General features: G+C 33.4%; 1 protein-coding gene across 1 annotated transcript; it reads left to right on the top strand.

The window, feature by feature from the left end:
• Positions 1-1,584: 1,584 nt before the first annotated feature.
• On the top strand, positions 1,585-8,019 carry LOC141661734 (mitogen-activated protein kinase kinase kinase NPK1-like). Its single transcript, XM_074468735.1, has 18 exons — positions 1,585-2,050; positions 2,190-2,231; positions 2,909-2,974; positions 3,056-3,166; positions 3,405-3,485; positions 3,584-3,661; positions 3,777-3,859; positions 4,402-4,483; positions 4,601-4,701; positions 5,216-5,255; positions 5,351-5,410; positions 5,501-5,553; positions 5,643-5,868; positions 5,954-6,190; positions 6,300-6,625; positions 6,926-6,993; positions 7,525-7,603; positions 7,713-8,019. Exons 1-18 carry the CDS (start codon positions 1,763-1,765, stop codon positions 7,753-7,755), a joined length of 2,064 nt encoding a protein of 687 aa, XP_074324836.1. The 5' UTR covers positions 1,585-1,762; the 3' UTR covers positions 7,756-8,019.
• Positions 8,020-19,648: the final 11,629 nt, after the last annotated feature.

The following is a 19,648-nucleotide window of genomic DNA, read 5'->3' as shown; positions in this document are numbered from 1 at the left end:
ATATTTTGAATTCAATTCTTAAGTTTGTTCATTTAAAATTTTAAATTATATGACTTCATGATTAATTATATTAATAGACGTATATGTTCAAAACTTTTTAGAACATTTAAATTTATTTAAACTGATAACATTGGTAGAAGGAATATTATTATGACGAAAATATTATTTTATTGAGGGTAAAAATATAATGTCTCCATTATGTTGGGACCTTAAAAAATATTATTTTAGCATGGTGATTACTTATAAATTTACTATAACTCTATAAAAAATATTTGAAAAAGTCAATATTATTGATTGAACAATATAATTTTATTGATAATTTTATGTGTATTTAAAAAAAATTATATTTTAATTAAAATTTATTTTTTTAGTTCACATCAATAAGATATGAATTTTACTTAGTCTAATATAAATTTGATTTATCTCGGATCAGTGGTTTATATTATTTTATTTTAGCCCGATGTCCAATACACCGATCAAATCAAACTAATTATTTCTAGTTTTATTTTAATTTTTTTAAAGTGTGGATCAATAAGATAATTTTGTTTTAGACCGAATAATTAGTATATATGATTTTATTTTTGTTGGTCGAATTGTATTTTTATTTTAGTTTTGTGTTAGTCTGAATCAATTGTATAATGTATTTTTTATCCTAGATAAATAATATATATTATTTTGTTTATCAAAGTTCATTAGTATAATTTTTTAAGGAGGATTGATATTACTGTTATTTTATTTTATCCCGAGTCACATGATATACCAACTAAATGTTAATATTATATTTAGTTTATTTAAATTTAATTTAGCCCAAAGTAAGAAATTAGAATAATATAGAACTCAATATGAATTAAACTATAAATTGATAGAATAAGTTGAATTTAATATAAATTATAATGATATAGAGTTCGATATAAAATAGAATTGAAATTGGTTAATCATTAGAGGAAGTTGACTTCAATATCAATTAGAAATAGAATTGATAGACCCAATAATTAGAATTAGAATAATTAATTAAAGGTAATTAAGTAATTTCAACAACTACCGACCGATCGACTCCCAAACTTTTAATGTTTCGTCTATTATAATATAGTATAGATTTTAATTCACATTTTTAAACTAATTACAATATGTCATTTTTATATTTTATTAGAGAAAATAAATATATTAGATTACTTGTTACTTTTTAGCAATACTTTATATTATAAATTGACATGATATTGTGTGAAATTATGAAATTAATAATTTAAAATTATAAAAACATAAAAAAAATGTTTTTAATTATTTTCCGCCTAGGACCGATTTTTGACCGTCTAATCCTGATTTTAACCCAATTTAAAAAAAAACGTCTAAATCACCGCAACATAAGTCCGAGTCCGAGCATTTTACCACCGTCCTACACCAATTTTTAGAACACCACTAATAAGTCAGGCTCTCTTGATACCATGTTATGTTATGATGTTACCATGGTTCACATTTTAACGGACAAAAATAATTCAACAAAAATCAGCTAAAGAAACTACCAAGAAACAAGGTCAAACTATCGATGAAAATGGAAACAATTCAAATTTTGTTACATCTCTGAATTTAATTTACCATATTATTATATTTTTGAAAAACAGACCCCACACTCTTTTCCCTCTCCTCTCTCATCACTCACCAGACTCAAACTAAGAAAAACATCATCAAAAACACAACCAAACCCTAATCTCTCCTCTCTCCCTCTCTCTCTCTCTATACACACAATTACTTACATTTCCCTACAATGCAAGACTTCTTGGGCTCAGTTCGCCGATCTTTAGTCTTTAAATCCTCCGAAGAAGCCAGCCCTTTTAATGGCTTTGTTGAGAAAATTGGATCCGGTATTAGAAAATCAAGAATTGGGCTTTTTGCTAAACCAATGCCTCCTGCATTGCCTCCGATACCGAAAGCGAAAAGGGATGATGTGTCGTCTATTCGATGGCGAAAAGGGGAGTTGATTGGATGTGGGGCTTTTGGGCAAGTTTATATGGGGATGAATCTTGATTCTGGGGAGTTATTGGCTGTTAAGCAGGTGGGGTTTGTGATTTGATGTTTTTTGGGTAGTTTGGGTTGATGGGGTGTTTAAAGATTTGATTTTGATTAATGGGGTGTTTAAAGATTTGATTTTGATTAATGGGGTGTTTAAAGATTTGATTTTTTTGGTTTTGTAGGTTTCGATTGCTGCAAATTCGGCATCTAAGGAGAAAACTCAGGTGATTGTGTGGAGATTCTTGTTGTTTTTTTGTTTAGTTGAGGTCATAGTGTGATATTTTGAGTTTATAGTTGTGATTATTTGAAATTATGTGGTTTAGGAATACAGGGTAATTGTAATTACTAGTTTGTTTAGTGGAATTTGTACTTATATGAATTGGGTAGGATCTGTTCAGTGATGTTTTTAATGCTCACTCGGAAACCCATTCTTGGGATTGGAGGGGATCACTAAGAGGGCTTCTTTTGGAATGTTATTCAAACCTAGTGGTTGAAATTGTATTCAAAAAATAGTCGGGGTAGGAGGGTTGGAATTTGACACCTCTACTAAACTTGAACTCTAATATTACTAAGTTACCAACACCTCTATTGTTATAAAGTGTTGGAAATGCTTGTAGGTTTTATTATTAATATATAATTAAGTTATTAATTAGTACAATTTGATGACTTGTGCTCCTAAGAGTGGGTGGTAAATGGAAGGAGTTGAGGACACCTTTTTACATGATATGATTATATTTATGTTTCTCCATGTCAAAGCGACTAGCAGTAGTAGGCATGCTTTAAGATTCTGCAGGGTAAATGTCTCTGATGATTCTCTTCAATTGCCCATTGTAATAATATTCTAATAGTATTAGCCTAATACTAATGTGACTCACTGTTTGATGAACATGCTTATATATAGGCTCATGTTCGGGAACTTGAGGAGGAAGTGAAGTTGTTAAAGAATCTCTCTCATCCAAACATTGTTGTGAGTACAGTAAATTTGGAATTATGTGAATATGTGTTCACCTATCTGAAAACCTTTTTTTGTTTTTCCATTGCTTTCCAGAGATATCTTGGAACTACTAGAGAGGAGGATTCACTTAATATTTTGTTAGAGTTTGTTCCAGGAGGATCAATTTCGTCGCTCCTGGGGAAATTTGGGTCTTTTCCTGAGTCCGTAAGTGAATGCAACTTATTACTTATGTTTTGAAACTAATTATTTTGGTAATGACAAAATAAGTGAACTTTTAGAGCGTAAGTATGTAAATATTGGCCATTGCTAAGCTGGAAACAACTAGAATGATTTAAAACAATAGCTGCCAATAATGTTTCCTATTTATCCTGATTTAATTTAATTCACCTACATCCTTGTGGTAGAAGCTTATACAGGGTTATTATACTTCTGTGCCGAGCAGGTTCTGAGAATGTATACAAAACAGTTGTTACTGGGACTGGAATACCTTCACAAAAATGGTATAATGCACAGAGACATCAAGGTATTTTATTGTTTTCCGGAAATTTGTAACTGTAGAAGCAAAGAAGCTTCTCTTTGATTGCTCCTTTATTTTATTCTTAACTCATATGCTATATGTAGGGGGCAAATATCCTTGTTGATAATAAGGGGTGCATTAAACTTGCGGATTTTGGAGCATCGAAGAAAGTTGTTGAACTGGTGTGGAAAATTCTCTTGTCACTTATAATTATATTATACGGTATTCTGTTTTTACTATTTAAAATCCCAGTATCAAAGTGCAAATGTATCAAATCCATTTTGTGTTTCTGCATAGGCTACGATGACCGGTGCCAAATCAATGAAGGGTACCCCATACTGGATGGCTCCTGAAGTTATTCTCCAAACCGGACACAGCTTGTTAGTACTTCATATTCAACTTGCTAGTACTTTAGTTCATTAGAAATTTATCCTGCTAGTGTTAGAAAAGTTAAAGCAAACAAATAGAGGTGTCTTTCTTCACACAATCCATCCTATCAAATCTGAAGCGAACTCTGGAAAATGTCTTGGCTCTAGTATGTTACAGTAAATTTTGTTCCTTTTACTTCTAAATTTTTGTTAATTGGCAACAAAATAAGTGCATGCACAAGAAAAAAACAGTTTGCAAAGTATCTTGACTTGAGGTTCCTTTCACTTATCATTTGAGGACAGGTAAAGCAAATCTTTTTTGTCATTCAAGAACCTCATATGCTAAACCCTAATGAGAAATTACACGTTTGGTATAGGTGCTTCAGGGTTTAAGTGCTTTAGAAAAGGTCCTTTTATAGTGTACAATAGCAGTCAACTGTAATGTGCATATTGAATTATTCTCGTTTCTTCTTTACTTGTTTACAAGACTGTTGCAATCCATCTTTTCTTGACAGATTTCACTCATGTGTGTATGTGTGTTTGGCTTTTTGCAGCTCTGCCGACATATGGAGTGTAGGGTGTACTGTTATTGAGATGGCTACTGGCAAACCTCCTTGGAGTGAGCAGTATCAAGAGGTATATATGCAGGGGAGAGATACTCCTAATCATATGCTGTCTTATTGATTTGTATCTAGGAACTATATGTGGTATTATCCAACTTGCTTGTATGCTAAGCTTTGATGTTGCTATCAGGTCGCTGCTCTCTTCCATATAGGGACAACAAAATCTCATCCACCTATCCCGGATCATCTATCAACCGAGGCTAAGGATTTTTTGTTAAAATGTCTACACAAGTATGTCCAATTTTCTAAATTTTATTTGTTTGCATATGTAACCTGTTATGTTGACGCTAGTATCTTATTTTGAAATGCTGCATTAAGTCATCCACGTTATTAGGGGCAGATAATCACCGCAAAGGATAGACACTTGTTTCCTGTATCATTTGGACAAAACTATGTTAGTTTTATTTAAAATAAATCTTCTTGAATTTAAGGAGGACCTCTCTTGTATGTTTGTAAATCACAAAATAAAAATGGAAAAAAGTACTCTGCTCTGCCAAAATCATTTCCTGTTCACTGTGCAGATAAGTTCTTTCTTGCTTTAAGCTTTTCTTAAAAATAAAAGCTTTATCAGTTCTTTTTCACATGTACTAGATGATATTTTTGTTTTGGGGAGATCTCAACTCTCATTCTTGTTCCGGTGGATGAATGTACTATCTGTGTTGTGATGTGCGGTTCATACTGATCAATTTTATTATTGGTTTTGTAATTGCTTCTCAGACATTTTTTTCTTTCTGAAAACTAACAGGGAACCAGATTTGAGGCTTACTGCATCAGACTTATTACAGGTTCCATCGAGTTTTACTGTGCTTCCGATACTGAGCCCAAATGGTCAATGCAATGTGCTTTCTTTCAATCTAATTACTCTGCTTGGTTCCTGCAGCATCCTTTTGTTACTGGAGAATATCAGGAATCACATCCTGTGAATCGCACTTCAGTCATTGTCAGTCAAGCATTCTTCAAATCTGAATATCAAATTTTTTGTTCTAGCTTTATGCTTCTTTTTCCTAATCTTAGTGTTTTTAATGCTCAGAGGGACCATTCTGGGAAGCATATGGAAATATCTAAAGCAAACCTTAGAAATTCGTAAGTTACAACATTAGTTGTCTCTAGACGTTTTTAACATTTTTCAGCTGTTAATGATTTTGGCCCTTTAAACATTATATGTGCTGCAGCATGAATCCCGGGAAGATACCATTTGGCATAGGTTCTGATGAATCGCATGATATGTGTAGTGTGAGGTGCTCTACAGTATATCCTGAAAATTTATCAAGAGATGCACCCAACTGGGGGTCTAGCAATTACGATAATGACGATATGTGTCAAATAGATGATGAAGATTTCTTTAGTGATGTATCAGTGAAGCGTAGTTCAACATCCCTTTCTGCTGATGTAAACAAGGTAATTAAGTGCCTCAGCATCCTTTGTTTTTATGTTGTTATTGTAGTTTGTATTCAGTTATAACTCTTTATTTCTACATTATCAGAGTTTTAACCCGATGTGCGAACCTAATGATGATTGGCAATGTAAGTTCGATGATAGTCCAGTACTGGAGAAAGGTGTCACGAATATTTTTCCAAGCGGAACTACCAATAATCATTCTGTAAGATATGGATCATCGGGTAATGGGGATATTGACTTTACATTTCCAAGCGGCACATTGACAACAGACGACGAGGATGAAGTTACGGAGTCAAAAATTATAGCATTCCTTGATGAGAAGGTCTCACTTTCACACTCTTTTCCTGCGAACTATTACTTGTGTGAGTTGGACAATTTATCTTTGTATTCAATTTTTGATTGAAGCCTTATTCTCTTGGAAACTGTTTCAGGCTCTAGTTTTGAAAAAGCTGCAGTCACCTCTATTTGAAGAATTTAACAACTCTCTGAACCCAATGTGTTCTATTAGTGCTGTTGGGACTGAAAATAAAGAAAACTTAGCATATAATTGTAACTTACCTCCGAAAAGCAAGTCACCAAATCGGGTGCCTAGCAGAAGATATTCTGCTGCTGTAGATGTTGCCTATACTGCAAGCCCCGAGAATTGCTCTAAACACGTATCAAATGGCAGTTCAAGTCATCAAGCTATGCAGAAATCAAAGTCACCTCCATATGTGGAACTTAAGGAGGTTCCTAATCAAGAGCGAGACAGTCTTAGGTTTGTGTATTGTTTATTCAGTAATTGCCTTTATCTTCATAGCTTATTTTAGAGAACTGAATCGAACAAATAGAATATATTTTATATGTTTTCCTAATAAGTTAAAGGTTCTGCGAATTAGTTTTTTTTCTCAACTCTATTTTTCTTTCACAAAAACTGTAAAATACACGTATCTCTAATATATTTATAAGGAGCCAATAACAGGTTCCGAAGAGAGCAATTATGATTCTTTCTTTAGCTTGTAATTGGTAATATTATGTTTTTTGTTTTTAACTTGAGACTAGAAACTTTTCCTGACAGCGCAAGCTTCTCCGAGAGGCAAAGAAAATGGAAAGAAGAGCTTGATGAAGAGATCGAAAGGAAACGAGGTATGTCAATTTCCTATCTGATGTGTATGTTTACTTTTTGCCAGTGAAGAGTTCTGACAATTTCAATTGGATTTCGTGGACAACATTTATTTAATTTCATCAAAAGGTTTAAATTATGTAGCCATGGGCGCGTGTAACATCACCTTGATACTATACCTACGAAATCCCTGGAATCTTCCCTAGAATCTTCCCTCTTTGGAGACGCAACATCCAAGGCTAACAAGACCTATTACATAAATAAAAAAAATCTGATCATTGTACACTTTCACACCCTTTCCAGTTGTATGCTGTCCTCTCTACTCTATGATGACATAAGCATATGTGTATGATGTATTCCATTCTGGGGTCCTGCTTTAGATACCCAAAACGTTCTTAACCCTAAAATTTTACAAAATCCATCATTCCTCGTCTCCATTCAGCTGCAGAAACACTAAACTCTTAGCAGCTTAAGTTTAATTATATCTTTCCAGAATAGCTTCAATGTTGAAAATTGATTTAACACCTCTAAACCCTATACCTTGGACTTTGCAGAAATGATGCGGCAGGCAGGTGTCGCAAATACATCATCTCCAAAGGACCGAATTTGTAGTAGGCAAAGAGATCGATTCAGGTTTGCATTTCCTGGCAATTGAATGTCTGCATATTTGTGTTAATCATTTTCAAACTTCAAAATGTGTCCTCTTCTTTGGAAGCATTACAACTTAAGCTGCACTTTGCAGATATGATCCATCAGGCAGGTCAAAGGATTTGCATCTCCAATGATTCAAATTATAAAGACCGCGCAAGCACATATTGACATACTAATGCGGCTGTATCATATACATACATGGTAATCTTTACGGGAACGTTTGATCCTCCCAAGTGTTGATGTATGTATGTAGCTCTGGTTTTGGTAAAACTTAAAATTTTATGATTGTATGTATCTTGGCTCCTTCATAGCCAAAATTCATAAAAACAATTTAAGGTGGGCTACCACTACTTGTGTTCACTTTTTGTGGTTGGTCTGAAAGTATTATATACTGTATATGTTCTATTTTCTCCTGTAAGCGTAACTATCAAGAATAACAAAAGGATTAAGAATGAAAACTAAGCATCTGAGGCTTATGTACTTGTGACATTACATAATGTTTGTGAAGTTTTGGTGTTTTCAGTTCTTAGCAGAACAGTTTCATTTGTTTAGATTCGGTGTCCTAATTTACTGCCATTTTCACAAACTTACAACTTGTTTCAAGTCTACGTTGCACATGTAGATAAACGGGGCTTAGCTTATCTTTTGTCGGAACTGGTTCTGGAGTTGCATATGTTAACATGATTAAGAAGTTATTAACTAAAACTTGAATCTCTCGTTTCTGTCTGCGGAAATAATCCCATGTTTGGTTTATGTTTTTCTTTCTAAATGAGTGTTTTAGAAAAGAGTGTGATGAGATAATCTAGTGGTAAATGACTTATCCTCTTTCGTCCGAGTTTCATGGCGAATTTGGCAATAATTTTTTTATAATAAAAATAAACATCAAAAGTAAGATGCAGACTATCTGATTCTGATTTACTAGGTAACTGCTGAGATATTTAGATTTAATTTAATATAGAGGAAATAGATCTATAAAGTAAATGAGAAGGTATAGTAGCACCATGCAGCTACTTGCAGACTTACACTAACTGGGGGAGATTCAGGGGTTTCACCTGAATTATAAGAACTCATGCTGCTGGATGTGGCCACTCGTGCGGGCTTGAACCGTCCGGAAGCCCGGTTTTAGTCGGTTCAAATTGGGCCGGTTCAGAAGTGCAAGGTACGTTGGCTAGTAGCGTGCCGGTTACCCATGGCGGATACGGTCCGAATTCTTTAGGGTCATTGTGTATTGTGTATTTTTTTTTACAAATATGGCTTATAGCCTTATAAATGATTATTTGTTCTCATAAATTCTCGGGATGAGCAATGATCGAACCCAGTACTTAGAGGATAAACTCTTAACCAATTAAGTTATCTAAAAGTGCTCGTGTATTGTGTATCTAAGTAACTATGTTATGTGTTAATAGTCCAAATTCAATTTTTTTTATTTAGAATTTCAATCATTTATTTTTCGATATATGATAATATAGCCGTTAAAAAAACTAAATATAACTCTGTGAAAGATTTATTAAAATTATATGTTCACTTCAAGTTTTTTAGTTGAGGACATTTTATAAAATACTCGTTTAAAACCCGTGCGATGCATTTACTGCAAAGATTTTTTTTAATATTACATAATTTTTTTAAAAAAAATACTTGAATTTAATTCTTAATTTTGTTCATTTAAAACTTTAAATGATATGACTTCATGATAATTATATAAGTAAATATATATGTTCATAACTTTTTAAGACATTTAAACTTATTTAAAGTGATAACATTGGAGGGAGATATTATTATAATGAAATCATTATTTTATTGAAGGTAAAAATATAATGTCTCCATTATGTTGGGACCTTAAAAAAATATTATTTTAACATGGTGATTACCTAATCGATTAACTATAACTCTATAAAAGATATTTGAAAAAGACAATATTAACTATAACTCTATAAAAGATATTTGAAAAAGACAATATTACTGATTGAAATGATATAGTTTTATTTATACTTCTAAGTGTATTTAAAAAAATATTTATGTTTTAAATAAAATTTGATATTTTATTTCACATGAATAGGATACAAATTATGCTTAGTCTAATATTAATTTGATTTATCTCGGACAATGATTTACATTATTTTAATTTAGCCCGATGCCCAAAACACCGACCAAATCAAACTTATTATTTTTAGTTTAATTTTATTTTTTTTAAAGTCCAGATCAACAAGAAAATTTTGTTTTAGACTGAATAACTAGTATATATATTTTTTGTTGTTGGTCGAATTGTATTTTCATTTCAGTTTTGTGTTAGTCTGATTCAATTGTATAATGTATTTTTTTATCCTGTATAAATAAAATATATTATTTTGTTTATCAAAGTTCATTGGTATAATTTTTTTAGGAGAATTGATAGTATTATTATTTATCTTAACCCGAGTCACATTATATATCAACCAAATCTTAAGAATTATATTTAGTTTGTTTAAATTTAATTTAACTCGAAGTAACAAATTAGAATGATATAGAACTCGATATGAATTAAAATTTAAATTGGTAGAAGAAGTTGAATTTAATATAAATTACAGTGATATAGAGTTCAATATAAAGTAGAATTAAAATTGGTAAAGTAATAGAGGAAGTTGACTTCAATATCAATTCGAATTAGAATTGATCGACCCAATAATTAAAACTAGAATAATTAAATAAGGGTAATTAAGTAATTTCAGCAAGTACCGACCGACTACCAAATTTTTAATATTTCATCTATTATAATATAGTATAGTATAGATACATATTTATATCTTAAAATTTTAATAAAAAACCACTTATTTTTTATTTTGTGGGAATACCTTGCCGGTTAGGAATATAAAAATGAACAGCGGCAACCGAACCGGCCCGCACAAGACACGAGCCGCGCAGCCCGACGCGAGTCATCTGAAGCAAGTGTTGTTGCTATATTAACCTGTACAGATTCTGAACACTAATAATAAACTTACTTCATTTTCGCTCCCTGGGCTCTCTCTGTAGGGCTATCTTCCCACCCATTATTATCACCAAATCACCCTCATCTTCATTTGTAAGATATTTTTTAATTAATAAAATTTAAACGAGGTGCCGTCCTCTTTTAATCGAAAAACAAAATTAGTTCTTAAAAATCTGAATATGTGATTTGAGTTAATTAATAAAATTTATATTATTTTAACCAAATAATAAAAAATTCGAATATGAAGATTATAATGCACATTACATGAAAAGATTACAGACAAGTTAATCCCAGTTCAAACTCCTCTAATCCCAGTTCAAACTCCTCCTCGTTCAGTGTTCATATTTTGAACGCCAACCCGATCGGCCCGGCCCGAACAGTACAACGGCCACCTCTAGATGCTCTAACTCCTTAGTTTTGATGATCACAACTCAGCAAGTCATTATGTTGATATTTGATCAGCTTAATGCCTTTGATGACAGTAAGCTGTCATACGACAGTAATCTATCTCAGCAAGCTATGATCACATTATTCAGAATAACAGCAAGCCAAGATGCACAGTTCAGATTCAATAAGAAAGTCGAATTTCATGGAGATATTATAGGAACTTCTTTTATATCAGTTGTAAGGACTTCTCAAATATAATATATGTGCATTATATATATAGAGCTCAAGTATAAATCGTTTTAACTTATTCAAATTGATTTCCTAAATTATAGGAGTTTGTTTTTCTATCAAACTCTATCTTCTACAAACTTTTAAAATATTTAATACTCTACAAAATAGAAGAGATGTTTTCTGAACGTTGAACATCTTTGTTTCTCTTCTATCTAACGTATACATGAACGTTGGAAACCATCGCAACGATAAAAAACGGTAGAATTGGATTCTAGGCGTTGTAATTTGTTGAGGTTGTTTCAAACGTTAATGTGTGTTGATATATGAGCATTCTTGCAGATTTTCAAAGCGAACTAATTGCAAGGAAGAACACTCACAACTTCTGAACTTATTAATTAACAATATACTCTCTTGAGCTCTAATTATATACACGTTTTGTTATCTTAAAGAGTCTATAGTTTGAGTTGTAAATTTTATCATTGATTTGTATTGTTCAAATTGTATTGATTAGTTGCTGGATAAGTTGGCTAAGGGAAACAAGGGTTTAGTGGTACTTGCTAGAGGAGTTTGTACTACGGGGTAGTATAGTACTTAGAGAGCAGGTTATTAAACAAGGTTTCAGCAAGCCATTATCAGCAGTTGGGATAAAGGGAGATATATTCTTGTATCTTGTAATTGTTAACTTATTGTGATTCAATAATATATTCTCTTACCAAGTTGGTAAGGGACCAGGACGTAGACCATAGGGGATTCGGGGTCGAACCTGGCTAAAATTCTTGTGTGTTCTTATTACTTTTCTGCATACTATTTTATGCACTGCATTTAGTCATCTCAGCTTACTATCATTGTCAGATTATTGAACTGTTTATAAAATCTCAGTAAGCTATTATCGGGTAAAATTTAAAACTAATCTTAATTAGCCATAATCACCTATTCACCCCCTCTAGGTGTATTTTCAGTTGGTATCAGAGCTTTGGTATACTAATCTTTCTGTAACAGGAATAGTATTCGATCGAAATGGCTGACAAATATCCCGAAGGAACCTCGGATTACCGAGCACCTCTCTTGCTTGGTACAGAAAACTATAACTGGTGGAAAGGTCGCATGAAAGTTTATCTATCCAGGGAGCCACTAGCTTTGAGAGTTGTTCAGAAGGGTCCATTTGAATTCAAGGACAAAGAAGGCAAAGTGAAAGACATTGATGATCTCACGGAGGCTGAACTACTCAAATATAGTTTCAATGGAAAGGCTAGGAATTTTCTCATGAATGGGTTATGTCCTAGTGAATGTGATAAAGTCTCTTCATAAAAATCAACTAAAGAGATATGGGATACTCTGGAATTGTATCACGAAGGATCCAAGAGTTTAAAGAAGGTGAAATTGAGCAAACTAATGAATGAGTTTGGAAATTTCAAGCTTCTAGATGGAGAAACGATTCGAGAAAGTCAAGCTAGATTCCAGATAAATCTGAATGCCTTAAATCAACTTGGCAAACATATCCCTCAAGAGGACATTAACATGAAGATACTTAGTGTTGTGTCATTTATCTATGAAACAAATGTTAGATATATTTGTGATGTCATGTCTAATCTATTGTGTTTAGTTTTAGAACTTAATATCAGGACTTACTGGAAATCAGATTTTACTGAAGTCAGAACTTATGTCAGAACTTAAGACTGTCAGGATTTATATCAGGACTTAAGTGCGGATACTTCAGATAAGGAAAACAACTGATTTACAGGAAATGATCGTGACTAAAACAATAGAAGATATGCATGAAGAGTTAAAAGACTAGAAGACTTGTAGAAGATAATATCTGATTGATATATTTTAGGAGACATAATTATATTCCATATCAATTAAAAGATATCTTGTAACTGTGTACTATATAAACATAGCTTAGGGTTTACACTATATGTGTTATCATTCACGAGAAAGATTATACATTGTAACCTAGCAGCTCTTAGTGATATTGTTCATCACTGAGAGAGAACAACCGTTCTATTATAACAGAGTTTATTATATTGAATATATCTGACTAATGTTACATACTTGTGTTCGAAATCGATTTGATTGTATAAACACTATATTCAACCCCCTTCTATAATGTTGTGTGACCTAACAAGTGGTATCAGAGCCTTTCTGTTAACACACATACAGTAAGATCCAAACAATCAATCATGTCTGAAGAAACACAAACTCCAACTAAGCCCACCAAAACTTAAGATACTCAAAACACTCAAACCCACAGTCGATATGAGACTATTATTCCCATACTGAGACCATCTGAGTATCCCATATGGAAAGTGAAAATGGATATGTTTCTGGAAGCTAAATATTCAGAATACCTTGATAGAATTAATGAAGGGGCATATAAGCCTACCAAGCTCTCTGTTGCAGTTGCTGATCAACCAGTAAAAACCATACCAAAGAAGAAAGGTTAATACACACCTGAAGATATCTCATCTATTGCCAAGGATGCAAGGGTAAAGCATTTGCTGCATAGTGCAATTGATAATGTCATGTCAAACAGGGTAATTGGATGCAAGACTGCAAATGAGATATGGGATGCTTTGGAAACAAGATTCCAGAGAACTGATGCAATCAAAAAGAACAGGAAGACTATACTCACTCAAGAGTATGAGCACTTTGACTCAAAAGATGATGAGTCATTAACTGATTTATATGATAGGTTTGTCAAACTCTTGAATGATCTGTCACTGGTGGACAAGGAATATGATCTTGAAGATTCAAATCTAAAATTCCTTTTAGCTCTTCCTAAAAATTGGGATTTGAAATCTACTACCATAAGAGACAACTATGACCTTACTGAAACTACTCTTGATGAAATTTATGGTATGATCAAGACTCATGAACTTGAGATGGATCAAAGGAGCAAAATGCATGGAAGAAAGTCAAAGATAGTTGCACTTAAAGCTGAGGAGGAATCTCCTAAAGTGGTTGTCTCAAAGAGGGGCAAAGTAAAGGCTCTCATCATACAGTCTGATTCAGAGTCATCAAATTCTGATGATAATGATTCAGAATCTAAAAATTTATCTGAAGTTGATGTTGATGCAGAGATGATGCAACTGTGTGCTCTTATGGTGAAGGGTATCACAAAGATAGCCTACAGGAAATTCAGAAAGGGCAAGAAGTTTTCCAGAAAAGGTGGAAGTTCTGAAAAGAAAGGGCTCAGAAAGTCTGAAGGCAAAGGAGGAAAGTCTGACAGAGGAGACAATTCAAATGTCAAATGCTACAATTGTGGTGAAAGAGGCCACATCTCTCCTGACTGCAAGAAAGGAAAAAGTGATAAAGGCAAGGCACTTGTCACAAAGAAGAAAAGCTGGACAGACACTTCAGATTCTGAAGATGAGGTGAAATATGCCTTGATGGCAAATGCTGATAGCAGTCCTAAAACTGCTGAATTGAAGGTACCTCAAACAACTTTTGCTTTTCATACTGATGATATTAATGAGTTGAGATTATATATTAAAACAATGTTCATTAGTTTTAGAGATCAGACTTTAACAAATGAAAGATTAACATCTGAAAGTCTTGCTCTTAGAAACAGAAATGACTATTTAGAAAAAGAGTTAGTTATGTTCCATCAAACTCAGAAATAAAGAGATGATGCTTTGTATGTTAGAGATGAAGTGCTAAAACTGAATAAATCTCTTAAATCTGAACTTGAAAAGGAAAGAGAAATCATCAAAACTTGGACTAACTCTGGCAGAACAACTCAGAATATACTAAGTAGTGGAAAGAGGGCTTAGGTTATGAAGATGATAAAGTAGAAAAAGAAAATGTGTCATCTAAACCAAAGTTTATCAAGAAAGCTGAAAAGCCTAAAGTTAATCCTATTAAGTTTGTAGCAAAAACTGTAATGTCTGATTCTGAAAAGATGAAAGATTCTAGAACAGAAGTCAAAGAAAAGTCAACTTCTAACAAATTAAAACAGGACAAACCAGCTTCAGTAAACATAGGTTTAATGACTAAGAAGCAGCTTAAGTATAAGCTGAAAGAGATTAGAAATATGAACAAGGTAAAGGAAGCTAGGAAAAATAGGAATGGAAAGAAAGGTGTGAATAAAAGCAATAATTATATGCCTGTTCCTAATGCTCCTAGAAAGAAATATTATAACTGTGGAAACTCTAACCATCTTGCTTCTTTTTGCAGGAAAAATAAAGATATAAACTCTTTAACTCCTAGATCAGGAGTTAAGAGTCAGTATGTTAGGTTTAAACCACAAAATCCTTTATGGTATTCCATTTATACTTGTAAGGAATATCATAGTTTGTACTATGACTATTATCAAATAAAACCTTCTTTAAAGAAAGTTAGTGTAATTCCTTCTAGTGTAAAGTCTGATGTAAAGTCTGATATAAAGTATGATAAAAAGCATGTTAGTATAAACTCTGAAATTAAATCCGCTGCAAATGCTAACAAACTTAAAAAAGCCAAAGGATCCAAGCAAGTCTGGATCCTTAAAACTAACCAATAGTGGTCTTTGTGATTGCAGGGCAACAGGAAAAACATTCTAGTTCTGGAAAGTGGATGTTCAGGATATATGACTGGAAATAAAGCCCTGCTATCAGACTTTGTGGAAAAATCTGGCCCAGGAGTTTCTTATGGAGACGGCAACAGGGGAAAAACTCTGGGATATGGAAATATCAATCTTGGGAATGTCATCATTGAAACCATAGCTCTTGTCTCAGGACTTAAACATAATCTGCTAAGTGTGAGTCAAATCTATGACAAAAGTTATCATGTGGATTTCTTTGAAGAACACTGTGAAGTTGTAAGTAATTCTATAAGCAAAGTGGTTCTGAAAGGTTACATACATAGTAACATATATGAAGCCAGACTTTTGACAAACTCTGATGGTTCTGCAATCTGTCTGTTGAGTAGAGCATCAATTGAAGAAAGCTGGAATTGACACAAGAGACTCTCTCATTTAAATTTCAACAACATAAATGAGTTAGTAAAGAAAGATCTTGTGAGAGGACTACCAAAATCAGTATTTTCTCCTGATGGCCTTTGTGATTCATGTCAAAAGGCAAAATAAAGAAAATCTACATTCAAGAGCAAAACTGAATCCTCAATTCTCGAGCCTTATCACTTACTGCATGTTGATCTATTTGGTCCAGTCAATGTCATGTCCATTGCAAAGAAGAAACATGCTAAGGTTATAGTGGATGAGTTCACAAGATACACTTGGGTGTATTTCTTGCACAAGAAGAATGAAACTGCATCTACTCTAACTGGTCATGTCAGACAGCTGGATAAGTTGGTTAAAGATTCTGTTAAAATCATAAGAAGTGTTAATGGCACTGAGTTCAAGAATTCAATCATGGAAGAGTTCTGCAAAGAGCATGGAATAAAGCAGGAATTTTCTGCACCTGGAACTCCACAACAAAATGGAGTTGTAGAAAGAAAGAACATGACTCTCATTGAAGCTGCACGAACTATGCTTGATGAAGGAAAGCTACCAGCCTACTTTTGGGCTGAAGCTGTGCAGACTGCTTATTTTACACAAAATGTTACACTCATAAACAAGCATGGAAAAACACCATATGAGATGGTGAAGAAAAAGAAGCCAAATCTGAAATATTTTCATATATTTGGATGTAAGTATTTTGTTCTTAAGACTCATCCTGAACAGCTGTCAAAATTTGATCTAAAAGCTGATGAAGGAATTTTTGTTGGATATCTACTTTCCACAAAAGCCTTCAGAGTCTACAATTTAAGAATAAGGGTTGTCATGGAATCTATTAATGTATCTTTTGATGATAAAAAGATTACAGGACTTGAAGATTTCAATGATCATGATCAGCTGAGATTTGAAAATGAAGATTTACATTCTGATTCTTTAAATTCTGATGACCTAAATCTTGATCCTGTAAGTTCTGACGGGTTAAATTCTGATATCTTTGAAACTTTGGTAACTACTCCAAGGGAAAATGCACCTGTTCAGGGGGAGCAAGCTAATGATCCTACCACATCTCAAGACTCTCAAGAAGCATCAAAACCTGTCACTGGCTCTTCAAGTTCTGATTCATCAAGTTCTGACGAGCCAAATTCTGATAATTCTGGAAACTCTAATTCTTCAATTCCTGAAGGATCCAACTCAAATTCTGAAATTTCAGAGAGCATAACTTCAGGAAGAGCATCAGAAAATGCTGATGGAGATAACATGGATCATGGGGGAGGATCCAGTTCTAGAGATCAACTTCCATCTGCAAGGAAGTGGACTAAAGCACATACACCTGACTTAATAATTGGAGATCCTGAAGCAGGTGTCAGAACTAGAACAACAACATCAAATGAATGTCTCTATCATTCCTTTCTATCTTAGACTGGACCAAAAAAAGTGGAAGAAGCTCTTCAAGATGCTGATTGGGTGCAAGCAATGCAGGAAAAGTTAAATGAATTTGAAAGAAATAAAGTCTGGACCCTAGTGTCAAGACCAAAGAACAGATCCATTATTGGCACAAAATGAGTGTTCAGAAATAAAATTGACAGTGATGGCATAATTACAAGAAACAAAGCAAGGCTGGTTGATAAAGGTTATTCTCAACAAGAGGGCATTTCCTATGATGAAACATTTGCTCCAGTTGCTAGATTGGAAGCCATAAGAATCTTTTTGGCTTATGTTGCTCACAAGAAGTTTAAAGTCTTTCAAATGGATGTGAAAAGTGCTTTTCTAATTGGAGAATTGGAAGAAGAGGTATGTGTTGAACAACCTCCAGGATTTGTAGATCCAAAATTTCCAAATCATGTCTACAGACTTGACAAAGCACTTTACGGCCCTAAGCAAGCTCCAAGAACATGGTATGAGACTTTAGCTCAATTCCTTCTGGAAAGTGGATTTAACAGAGGCACAATTGATAAAACACTGTTCTACCTAACCATGGAAAGGACTTATATTTGGTACATATATATGTTGATGATATCATCTTTGGTTCTACAAATGCCAAACTCTGTGAAAGGTTTGCAAAGCTAATGCAGTCAAGATATCAAATGAGTATGATGGGAGAACTTAGCTATTTTCTGGGACTTCAAGTCAAGCAAAATAAAGAAGGTACTTTCATAAATCAATCCAAGTACACAAGAAATTTGCTCAAGAAATTTGGAATGCAAGATTGTTCAACTGCATCCACTCCCATGGCCACTGTAACCAAGTTAGATTTAGATACTGGAGCATCAATAGATATCACTAACTACAGAGGTATGATTGGCTCTTTACTCTATTTAACTGCAAGTAGACCTAATATCATGTATGCTACCTGTCTTTGTGCAAGATTTCAGGCTGATCCAAGAGAACCTCATCTAATAGCTGTGAATTTTTTTTAAGTACCTCAAGGGTACAACTGATCTAGGATTTTGGTATCCTAGGAAATCAGATTTTAAGCTAATTGGTTACTCAGATGCAGATTTTGCAGGATACAAAATAGACAGAAAAAGCACCAGGGGAAGCTGCCAATTTCTTGGAGGCATATTGGTTTCTTGGTTTAGCAAGAAACTGAAATCAATTTCCATATCAACTGCAGAAGCAGAATATATTGCTGCAGGAAGCTGCTGTGCACAGATTCTTTAGATGAAGAATCAACTACTGGACTATGGGTTAGAATTTTCTAAAATACCTATTTACTGTGATAATCAAAGTGCTATTGCTATGACAGGTAATCCAGTTCAACACTCAATGACAAAATACATCAGTATTAGGTACCATTTCATAAGGGAACATGTGATGCAAGGTACAGTGGAATTGTATTTTTTCCCAACAGAGCAACAACTAGCAGCTATCTTCATAAAACCACTATGTAAAGCTACGTTTACAAGACTGGTAAATGAACTTGGAATGGTTTCAGGTTCTTTCTCAAAATCTGTTTAGTTTTTGTTCTCATGCATCAGACTTTATGATAAGTATTTACAGATCTTATCTCCATGTAATCTGTGCTTAAATTGTAATATATTTAATACTGATTGTTATCTGATGTGATTCTATATACTCTGATAGTGTTTGCATGTTCTGTGACTATTCACTCAAATGAGGATTATTTGTTAGATGCTGACTTAGTAGTCTTTAACAAACTATGTATCCCATATTTGAATTAGTTGTTTGTTAGTCCCTTAACAATATAGCAAGAATTACAGAAGGGGGGTTGAATGGAATTCTTGAACCTTTTTCTTGAAATAAAAATGTTCAACTCGATTATGGATATATTTGTTTTGATTAGCACAATGCGGAATGTAAACGTGAATGAATCAAAATATAAGTAATTAAAAACAAGAGGCTTTTATAAACTTTCTGGTGGATTTAAACAATTCCACCAGAGATATATTTAATATATCGAGAGGACTCTGTGTGCAGAAATGCTCACAGCTGCTTACAAAATAGAACTGCTAAAAATACAGGAAATGCTAAAGATAGTGCTTACAAAGAT

Source organism: Apium graveolens, chromosome 1 (genome assembly GCF_009905375.1).
Source record: "Apium graveolens cultivar Ventura chromosome 1, ASM990537v1, whole genome shotgun sequence".
NCBI classification, from domain to species: domain Eukaryota; kingdom Viridiplantae; phylum Streptophyta; class Magnoliopsida; order Apiales; family Apiaceae; genus Apium; species Apium graveolens.
Note: the sequence above shows the minus strand (reverse complement) of the source record. Positions and strands in the feature narration are given on the sequence as shown.

What these genes read in the sequence shown, in the direction of transcription:
- LOC141661734 (XM_074468735.1), top strand. Translation starts at nt 1,763, where the DNA reads ATGCAAGACTTCTTGGGCTCAGTTCGCCGATCTTTAGTCTTTAAATCC. An exon ending in TGAATCGCACTTCAGTCATT is followed by an intron (nt 5,411 to 5,500) that starts GTCAGTCAAGCA and finishes TTTAATGCTCAG; the next exon opens with AGGGACCATTCTGGGAAGCA. An exon ending in AGGCAAAGAGATCGATTCAG is followed by an intron (nt 7,604 to 7,712) that starts GTTTGCATTTCC and finishes TGCACTTTGCAG; the next exon opens with ATATGATCCATCAGGCAGGT.